Source organism: Quercus lobata, chromosome 2, assembly GCF_001633185.2.
Source record: "Quercus lobata isolate SW786 chromosome 2, ValleyOak3.0 Primary Assembly, whole genome shotgun sequence".
Lineage (NCBI taxonomy): Eukaryota > Viridiplantae > Streptophyta > Magnoliopsida > Fagales > Fagaceae > Quercus > Quercus lobata.
This window is the reverse complement of record NC_044905.1, coordinates 38,825,728-38,836,794: the sequence shown is the minus strand read 5'-3', so window position 1 is coordinate 38,836,794 and position 11,067 is coordinate 38,825,728. Positions and strand designations below refer to the sequence as shown.

At 35.8% G+C, this 11,067-nt stretch overlaps 1 protein-coding gene across 1 annotated transcript; it reads right to left on the bottom strand.

Annotated features, from left to right (window-relative positions):
- Positions 1-985: 985 nt before the first annotated feature.
- LOC115975541 lies at positions 986-9,543 on the bottom strand. The gene is made up of 4 exons (XM_031096353.1): positions 9,151-9,543; positions 2,831-3,225; positions 1,685-1,878; positions 986-1,567 (listed from the first exon to the last, which is right to left on the bottom strand). Exons 1-4 carry the CDS (start codon positions 9,435-9,437, stop codon positions 1,169-1,171), a joined length of 1,275 nt encoding a protein of 424 aa, XP_030952213.1. The 5' UTR covers positions 9,438-9,543; the 3' UTR covers positions 986-1,168.
- Between the last annotated feature and the right edge of the window lie 1,524 nt (positions 9,544-11,067).

Here is an 11,067-nt window from a genome sequence, read left to right as displayed (position 1 = left end):
TTCATCTACCCAAAACATATTATCAAATAAACAATTATTAGCAAAATCTAAGAATTAAATTTCTATATATTCATTATTATAAAATAATAATAATAATTAAAATAAAATTGAAAAAGCTAAAAATTTTCACCCATCCGATTATTTTCATTTGGCTAGCCTTTTCTATTTCTCTAAATAAATAACATTATAGAGTACTTCTAATACAACTATTAAGAGTACTTTGTCTATCACAAAGGATTAAAAAATAAACAAAAATTAGTAAAGTTTCATAGTTTAACATTTAAATTGAGCACTATAAAAAATCATGTTATGTAATAGAATAAATACCAAATTATCAAAATCATGCTATGTAATAGAATAACATTATATTTTTATATGCTATATCTAATTCTTTATAACACAATAGAATAACATTTAACAATAAAAAATAAATAAATAAAAAACAACAACAACAACCATTTAAAAAACAGAACTAAATTGCATTAACCCAAAGTAGAGTTTTAAATAATATAAAAAATTATCAACCTAAAGCAGAAATGTAAGAAAAATTAAAAAAAAAAAAAATCTACCAAAAAATTGAGAGAGAGAGAGAACCCTTTTTTTTTTTTTAGGGAAAGCTATGCATAAAGAGGAAGAGATAGTGACAAATTTACAGTATAATAGTATGAATAAAAAGAAACAAAAATAAAAGAAGATAAAGGGAAAGAGGAAGAATGATATTAATGTAAAGAGTAGTGAGGAAATAAAAAGGTAAGGGAGAGATAAATGTTAGAGAAGTAATGGGGAGATAAAAAGCTAAATGAGAGAGAAAAGTTGGAGAAGTATAAATATTAAAAAAATAAATGTTAAAAAAAATTATAAAAAAATTAGAAAGAAAAAAGATAATAATATAGATGCTAATATAGCTCAACTGAAATGTAGTAACAATAAATGCTACGCTTCAACTTTTAGATATATATATATATATATATATAGATATAGATGATTTGATGTAAGTTCGCTTAAGCAACCATTTTTATCTAAGGAAAGTTCACAAAATCATCTCATTTAGTAAACAGAAAAGCCTCAAGACATATCCTACACAAACAACTTTCACAAAAGAAGAAAAATGTAAAATTACATAGAATTAAAATGACATCGTGGTAGAAAATCTTAAAATAAAAATAAATCATCCATCGCTGGTCCATGTGAAGGCCAAAAGAACAATGGTAAGTGCAGAAAAAATGGTTGCACAAGCAAACACCCACATAGCCCTGTTGGGGCCTTTGTTTTGGCTCTCTTGACTGCCTATCTCAACCTCTTCGAGAAGCTCCCTCACTTTATCCATGTCTGAGTCCTTCGCAGCTTGGATTAGTCTACCCTGAATTTTTTCAAGCTTAGTAAGCCTTCTACCACGGGATGCATCCTTGACTGGCCAGATATAACCTGTCATCTTCCAGAGGAGGATGCCTACATATATGGCAACAACACAGTCAACAGTGTAATGGTGGCGCTCTCGTATCTCTCTCTGGGCGCTGTGCATTACAAAAAGCCATATAAGAGCTGAGCTAAAACCTCCATAAGCTTCCTGAAATCATTTTTGAAAAAGAGGCCAACAATACTCAGTAACTTCCCCTATTAACCTTAGGTGGCAAGGGCTACAAGTGACAAGAAAATATGGTTTCACAATATATTTTGAATATACCGTCCAAGCCATGGCTGTCAATACTGCAACGAGCATGTGGCCACTGTATAGGAGGTCATTGCAGCCACCTCCAGCTTTCTTTAGCAGACTGTACCATGAGGATCCTTCTGAAGCAGTGGGTCGCAGGTAATCTATTAGGAAGCTCATTAAACCCCAGTCTGGCTGATAGTCACCAAGGTATTTCCCAGTATCAGCTGGAATAAAAGAGAGATGTTAATATGCACCACTTATGGTAAAAGGAAACATATTCATGGTATAAATGAAGGAATATAAGGAAACACCCGTTCATGGTCACATTTTATGAGATCTGAACACTTACCTCTATAGCTACAAATACAATAAAGTCAACCTCTGTAGCTACAAATACAATAAAGTCAACAATGCCTACTATCGTTCACAGGCTAAATATAGGGCTATTGTTTGATGGAACCCTAGGACAAGGAGGGTGGATAGCCATGGAGGAGGCAACATTTTTCTCTCTTAACACTTTCCTGTCTAGAATAAGATGCTTAAAAAGCATAGTAAACCCTGGAGTTAAGGGTTTTACTGATGATCCCCCCACATGGGCACCAATTAGGCCAAACCACATGGCCCAAAGCCAACAATAAACAAGAACTTCATTACTAAAGATATTCTACACAATCATGAAGAAGGAATCCAAAATGAGTATACACTACATTTACTCGCAAAAAACCTTACTTTTAGAAAAACTTCAAGAAATTTGTATAAATATAAATCTTCAATTGGAATATCAAAGAGAACTGAATTAGCAAGGATGGCCAATAAAAAATCTTGAATGACTTTACGCCTTCCCTCCACGCAACCCCAAAGAATAAAACTTCATTAACTTGTGAATTGCAAAGTAAAAGCTAGAACCCATAAAAAATTGGTAAAGAAAATTGTGGCAAATATTAAGATGGTATTTTAAATATGTATGATCTATGCAATGCAGTATAGTGATTTACTAAAAAATAATGGCACAGAAGATGTCAACTATTCATAAATTTCCTACAAAAATCAGTAGAGAAATCAAATCAGAACATAGCACATTCCAATTCCAAGCCAAAGGGTCAGGCAAATATCATTCCAAACACGCATAATGCATTGGGCCAACAAAAGAATATGAACTTAATACACAGAACATACCATAGGCTATATCCCATTGGATTAATTGGTGAATAGAATTAGCATCTGAAGCATAAGGTACATAATATTTTTGAGCCCAATGATGAGGATATGCAGGGACTCTGAAGCGAGCAGTAGCACACCAAGGCCTGGCTGATGGCAAAATAGTAGATACAAATGATATGGCCCGAAGAAGACGTCCAATTGCCATGGTGAACATGTATCTTGCACCTAGGCCAAGGCCAGGAGCTTCTACAGAGTCAAATAGTACAGAGAATGCCAGCATCATAAACAGCATTAGGAAATGGTGCAGTCCAATAATACGAGCTCTCAGTATCTCAACTATGACATGGGGAAGTTTCTCGTTAAGTGCCAGTAGTAACCACTGGCCAGTGTCCGGAAGAGGAGGTGTATCACTGTCAAACATAAAGGAGTGAATAATTCCATTGTTAAAACACTCAAGCTAATTATTAATGCAGAAACAGCATGATAAATTTGAAGGTATTATCGTTAGAATTCCTTGATAATACCATAAATGTTCATTGTTTTCATTAAAAAATTAGCACTTTTATCTCTCTTAGGTTGTTGAGATGATTCTTCAAAGATGTACATATAGCCCCACTTACTAAACTGTATAAAGCATGATACCCATATTAATGTCCTCGACACCTTGTTACAAGGTCTATAAGATGTTTGCATCAATCAATGGAACAGATATATATCATGCAGCACAGACAAATCCATGGGCGTCTGCTAGTTTCAAGTCAAGGCCACTATGGTGCTTCCCACTCCATGCAGGCCCAAAACAATTACACTCTTCTTTCTATTATGATTGTGGTAGCTTATGATATGAATTTCCTGAGAACAACACGCAAACAATAAAAGGCAAAACAATACAAGACAAGAAATTTAACATGGTTCAACAAACTCTATGCCTTATCCACGGAGAATGCAAATAAATAAATAAAATCCATTATTAACAAGAGTTATAGCCACATAAAATCTCTCACACACCTCACAAACATAAATTATCTCAACTCCCCAATACACCCACAAGTGCTCACACACTAACTCTCTCTCTCATGAGACAAAATTTTATCTTCTAAATCTCTCTCACACACGCCAACACTCCACACCAAACTCTTTGTAGTGCTTACCTATATCTAAGACTTTAAAATTATTTCTTAGTGAGCAAGGAATATAACATTACTTCTTTGACAAAGAATAAACTTTTCTTATATACCAAGAAAGTTCAAATAACTAACCAAGTCCATCTAGTAAACCTCTAAATTATTTCCCTCATAGGCTGAACTAAACAAATCTCCACATCTAACCTTTGAGGTGTCTTCACTAGAGTACCTCTTTAGGCATCATTTTCACCCCTTTTGTGGGTAGGGATGCTCCAACATGTCCTCAACAAGAGATGTGATCAATTGAGTTCAAACAATGCTTGAATTTTAACTCAAACTAGCTTTCACATCTATGTCCGTTACACTAATTGGGCAACTTGTGGGCCATATTCTTAATTAGTCAAGTTTGGAACTCTCACTAATTGGGCTTTCCCTTCACCAACTATCAGTGCACCCCTTGGCCCATAAGCCCAAGGCCCAATTACACAATCTTTGCACCAAAAGAAAAAGGAGACGTTAGTAAAGACAGCTTTGAAGTATTTTAGGAAACGGGTACTTGGTAAAAATTTTATGAAAAGCAGCTTGCCAAGCTCAGAAGAACTTAATGCTGTGAAAAGAAACATTTGAATCAACAAGGTTAGAAACTTATTTTTGTACAAAAATATTTAAATCTATCAGGTTCTGATTTGGTTAATGGAAGCTTGAAGAAAACTCAAGAGGAAATTGATTTGGTAAGGAGAGAATGTTTTCTAAGTTACACGTGCTTTTAGGTTGAAAGGCTATCTTTGTGATGAAGGCAAAATGATATGGAAGGGGTGTCAACACACCTTTCCTAGGTGGGTAGTAGGTGGGCAACTCTCTTTTAGCTAAAACTAGATGCTGCTTTCTCCCCACTAATTATTACATCCAGTAATAAAGCTTCCACCATCATTAGACATAGTAGCAAATTTCCTGAACTTCCCATACAACCTTTAATCAGTCGTTACTGCACTAGGATGTATTTGACAGCAGTTTGCTAAAAACTAAAAATATTTTTCCCATCAAAGGTGAAACTTTGTGCTTGCCATCTCTTGGAACCCAAATCAAGACCTCTGGTACTAATTTTTTATGACAGTAGAAGTTCATATACTAATTCTTATGACAAAGACACTAATAATAAAAAGTGATTAGCACAAGGTACAAAATTTAACGTAATTCAATGAACTCTATATGTACATTTAAAAGCAATACTAACCAAAAATCCACTATAGGAATTAGAACCGCACACAAACCCACGTGTTTATAAACTTAGCAGGCTTTTCTTTTCTTTTCTTTTTCTTTTTTACATATGATGAGGATAAAATTAAATAGACAAGAGTGACGGTACACGCCTTGACAAGGGTGACGAGATGTGTTTGCCGTTAGCATTTCTTCAATGCTGACGGGGACCCGAAGTGAAGGAACTCCACATGTTGAGTACCATAAAGTTGGATATCCTGAAGCTGACGGGTCTTAGTCTGACGGAATAACATAAACTGACGGCGTCAGTCTATGGAATGTTTGATCTCCACGTTTGCGTGTTTAAGTAAATAACTTGCTTCCCACGTTTCATGAAACCTAAGGACTCCTATATGGAAAGAATCCCGTAAAATACGCCCAAGAAGACTCCTATAAGGAAAAGACTTCTACTCCAAGGAAAAGGGGGGCAGCCCTCACTACTATAAAAACCCAAGCACCCTCACAAACCAAGGTACGCATAATTTACCCTCTCTAGCACTCTAGAGCAGTGAGAATAGTTCTAACTTAACCTTCGGAGGGTGTTTGGCCGGTACCACACCGGTACTCTCTGCTAGGTTCTTCCTTTTTCGTTGTGCAGGTGCCATTTGCGACGTGTGAGGAACGTGTGACTTATTGGTGGTATTATTTTCGGCATCATCAACATAATTGATATTGTGAAATCAAAGAATTGAAAAAGCTTTGTACAATTTTTCCAAGAGTCACTGATCTACTATGTCATTGGAACTTCAAATTATAAATAAAAATTAGAGGAGCTAGTTCCCTGTATAACAAATTACGAAAAGAACCTTTCATTTTTTTTTTAGAAATATACAAACCCAAATCCCCCATACATCCATAGTTCTCTCACCCTAACAAAATCTCTCACTAGACAAAGCTTCATCTTCTCACACCAAAACCATACCACCAAACCCTATGCAGTGTTGCCAATACATACAGATTTATACATATCCTCGGTGTACAAAGAATATTTTTCTTGATTGATAACGGCCATAACATTACTTCTTTGACAAGGAAAAAACCTTTCTTCTACACCAAGAAAGCTCAAATAAGTATCCAAATCAACTAGAAAACCTCTAAACTACCTATTCCCTGTCCCCTCATGAGCTGGATGTTAGCAAATTATGAGAACTCGAGCTGAATCAAGAAACAGGGGAGGAAACTCGAGAGTTGGAGTTTGTCCTAAAGTGTCGATTGATGGTAAGGTTAGAAGGTAACCTCTGATTGGAAGTCAGAGAAGAAGAATCAGCACTTACCTTCCCTCAGCAAGTGTCAATCGACAGTATTTGCTTGGATTGATTCGGTTTCGTGTAGCGGCTCCCTCTTATTCCCATGCACATGAATCAAACTTGATTGGACAACTAAAGGCTCAGATGGACATGGAAGCAAGAGTTTGCACATGATTAGAATAGTTAGTTGTTAGTTGGTAATAGATAAGATAGAGTTTAGTTAGAAGTCTAGCATACTAATCATATTTATCAAATGTGTAATTCTCATAAACACCTGCGATATTAATAAGAGCACATGTGGAGATTAGCAAACCAATAATCTTGAGCCATATGGGCCAATTAGATTAGGGCTGGTCAACTATAGATAGTTGCTTGTAACTCCCATTATATTCATCAACTAGAATAATAAATTTTTTGTTGCCTAGACAATTGTACTCTTGCTGAGAGATATAGATTCCCTAGAAGTAATCTCATATGGAGAAGGTGATTCTCTTGAAGAAGTTACAACCATTCTCATCACCGTCACTCATACAATTCCATTCATTAATCCATCATTCATCCAATTCCTATACAATCCGAAACCCACTTTGCCATCATCCATCGCATTCTCTAACAGCAGGGTTCATCTCTATATCATCAACAACCATTAGAAACCACAATGCATGAATTCCTAAGCCCCTAAACACAAACATACAGCAACCCATTCATCAACAACCAAATTCCTACATCAAGGAACACAAACCCTAAGTGTATTCCATACACAGGACGTAAAAATTTCAAATAGATAAGTTTTGTGAATTAATAGCTTGGCATACATCATAGATGGAGCTTAAAGATTATACAACATCCCTCGTGCTTCAAGTGGAATGAATGAACATGTGCAGAACAAAGAAGCTTTAACAATTAGGATGTGTGAATACCTCAGCCATCTGTCAAATCATTTTATCCTCAATTTGTAAATTATTACATCAAACTCATTAACAATATCAACTGAAAGATTCAAGAGAATATGAATAAATTTGAGAAAAAATCATTTTCACCTTAATTACCAACTAATATTTAAATTTGCAGTTTAAGGCAATACCATCCATTGCAGATTTTTTTTTTCAGAATTTTTTTTTTTTTTTAATGAACATCCACTACAGATATACTACCTAAATGACAAAAACTTAGATAATTTTTTGGGAGAATGCATAGCCCTATTCCCTAAACATATTTTCCATTCTATTATTATTATATTTCCATTCTATCATTCTTGAAATGTAATAGTATACGTAAGCATACTAACTTTTACCAAAAATTACATGCCATTATACTTTATTGAAGTCTTCCTTTAAGCACAGATGCATGCAATACAATCGTCTCTTCTTTAGGGGTCAGCCATAGATTTGAAATGAACTCTGTCACAAGTTTAACATCTGAAATAAACATCTTTAGAAGCCAATCAAGAGAACAGAGAAAAAAAATTCATAAGTTAATCTACTTCTTCTTTTTTTGTTTGGGGGGGGTGGGGGGTGCGGGGCATGCAAGGGGCATTTTTCAATTGGAAGATAATACACCCCTCAAAATAAGCAGAATACTACCTATTTTATAATATGTCAATTCTGATGTTCTCAAATAAGCTCATGGGTGACTATGAACCATAAATGGACATAACATCAATTAATCTCAAATAAGCTAATGGGTGACTGAAAATGGACATAACATCAATTAAGCAGTTGAAGCAAATATGATCTTTGCAACTTACATTTAAATCCCAGAAGAGATGGATGTGCATTCATAACAGGCAAAAGTAACAATGAAATTGCCATAAATAGGCACATGAATATAGAGTAAGTCCAGCAAAGATTCTATCCTATTTAAATTAAAGTAATCAAAACCATTGAAGAGTTATAAACTAAGAGTAATGTTACAGACACAAATTATTTTACAATATTTTTACAAACTGCTGATGTGACCAACATTTTATTGGTTTTCATCTAGGCCTACAATTAATATCACTTTTTCATTTACCCAATAATCATTGGCCACATCAGCCGTTTGTAAATTTTTTTGTAAATAGTTTGTATCTTTAGCATTATTCATAAACTAATGCAGCTGAAGTCCATGCATACTTATATGATACTCTGCCATCAAACTTTTGAGGCCATAGACGGACTAACTATAAAAGGAAAGACTCAAAATATCCCAGAGCTGAAACAGTTGTTGTATGCCAAATCTGTTACCCTTGGAGACACAATTCCTAAAGTAACTAGTAACCAACATTTACATCCGGGAACAATTTAGTCAACTCCTTCAATGATGGTTTACTCTAAATTTAGCAGTTTTGAATTGATCCCAACCACTTCCAAAATCTATCAGATCAGATCAGACAAATCCAACAAAAGCTAAAACTATTCCTCATACCTAACAGTGACAAAGTTAAACTAGAAATCAAATCTGAAACTGAAACCCATGCTGATGTTTCATAGAACCTAAGATTCCAACGAAGTGAAACTAAACGAAAACGATTTAAGCTTGACCCATTTAATATAAAACAAAAAGTAAGGCAAAATGAACTTGACCCACATAAGAAAAACTCAAAAAGAAATAAAAGAGTTCAAATTTGAGTGCGTGGATCTCTTACAAGCTCAAAAACCAAAAATTTTCATATTGCATCAAAGCAGAGACACAGAAACACAGAGAGGAAAGCAATGCAATGAGTTACCGGTGCCAGTCTAGGCCGAGCACGGCGGTGACGAAGCGTACAGAGAGAGCTTCAAAGAGGAGAGCTGAGAGCATGAAGAGCATGGAAGCTACAAATGGTATGGCCGCACGAAACTCGGAGAACCAGTGCTTGTAGAAGGGGACACGAATCACCGCAGCTAGAGCGAGAATAGACCACAGTGCTGGCTGAAGACGCGCGTGCCACGTCGGCGATATGTGGCGGAGGTAGTCGATAGCCACGTAGGACATGGCGGCGACGCCAAGGCTTGGAGGCGCCCGCCACCTCATGGTGGTCAGAGGAGTGAGGAAGAAGAGAGATTAGAAATGCGAATTATGTGAGTGTGATTTTAAAATAGGAAAAGAGTTTGTACATAGTGTTATTATGATTTATTTCTTGGGCCATTCTATAGTAATAGTATGAGTAACCCGACTTTTTTTAAGTTCGTTGGTAAGTAAGAAAGGGTCAAAATACTATTTTATATATATATATATATATATATATATATATTAAATACTATTATAGGTAAGAAACAAAACTCTTATTTCACTACCAATTGTGAAATCTAATATGATTTTTGTTTTCTTTCTATCTCCTTTGTTGTTTAAACTTCAAAATTATACATATATTGTTGTGCCTCTTTCTCTCCATTTTTCATGGCTTTTCCTTTGAGGTAGTAAAAAGAGGAAAAGTTTCTAAGGATTTATAGTTCAAAGTGACTGGGTGTAAGGTTGAATTTAATCAACCATCTTGTTGGCTTTATTCCGTGCCAAATTTGCTTGTATTTCAACAATTAGTAACCATGTATTTAGGTGTGATTTTTGTAAAGGTAGTGAGTGAGATAGTGTGAAGAAATGTTAAGAGTGTGCAAGAAAAACAAGGACTCGCGACTGGATCTCGCGGGTGACTCGCAGCTGCATGCCGCCAAAAGCTGCACACGTGTTAGGCATGCCAAAAGTTGAAACGTCATGCTAGCTGGAGCATTACAGGACAAAATAGGACAATTGGCCGTTCAGTTACCTCGCGGCTGGAACTCACGACTCAGTCAAGTTACGAGGTCAGGCTGCGAGCCAGCCCTGTTTTGAAAAACCTGACTCTTCATATTCCATTCTCACCCTAGTATAAATACCCCTTATACCCACGAAAGAAAGAGAGCTTCCAGAGAGAATTTTGTGAGAGAAACCCTAGAGAAAAACAAGATTGATTCATCCACAATCTTCACATAAGAGACTCTTCAAATTCCTCTACTCTCTTCCTCTCCATTGTTAAATCCTTGAGAGGCTTTTTACCAAAACTTTTTCTCACCATATCCATTACTGTGAGAGGGTTGTTTGGTGCTTTAGGAAGCAGTTAGGAAAGAACCAATTTCACATTGGTTGATGCTATGGTAAAGTAGCGGAAAATCCGAGAAGTTAGAAAAGAAATAGGTTCGGCGCAACCTCGTTGGAGCAAAAAGCTTGGAGGGCTTAGGTACACTGGATAGATTAGGCTTGGAGGGTCTATTACTGTTCATGTATCCCAACTACATTTTCTAGTGGATTACTTACCGTTTGGAGGGCGGCGGAGAGGTTTTACGCCGAGGGCTTCGGTTCCCTCTTCGATAACACATCGTGTGTTGTCCTTGTGTTTGCATCTCTCTTCCCTTAATCTTTGCCTTTTATTTTCTGCTGTGGATGTGATTTTAATTGGCTTAGATTGTTCACCAATTCTGTTTATAGCTTATGTTCATTTTCCGCACACTTATTGTTTGTCATAAAGCTTGAATTGGTAATGTTGTTATTGGGGGTCTAAACGTTCATAGTATTTTATACACTATTTGAACTTTCAATTGGTATCAGAGCGGGTACACTTGTTGTGGTTTAAATACCTAAGTGTAATACTTGACCCCTTGTGTTTATTTGCCATGGATTGTGTTTTGTA

What these genes read in the sequence shown, in the direction of transcription:
- LOC115975541 (XM_031096353.1), bottom strand. Translation starts at nt 9,437, where the DNA reads ATGAGGTGGCGGGCGCCTCCAAGCCTTGGCGTCGCCGCCATGTCCTAC. An exon ending in CCAATGGGATATAGCCTATG is followed by an intron (nt 1,879 to 2,830) that starts GTATGTTCTGTG and finishes CTTTTATTCCAG; the next exon opens with CTGATACTGGGAAATACCTT. An exon ending in TGACAGCCATGGCTTGGACG is followed by an intron (nt 1,568 to 1,684) that starts GTATATTCAAAA and finishes AAATGATTTCAG; the next exon opens with GAAGCTTATGGAGGTTTTAG.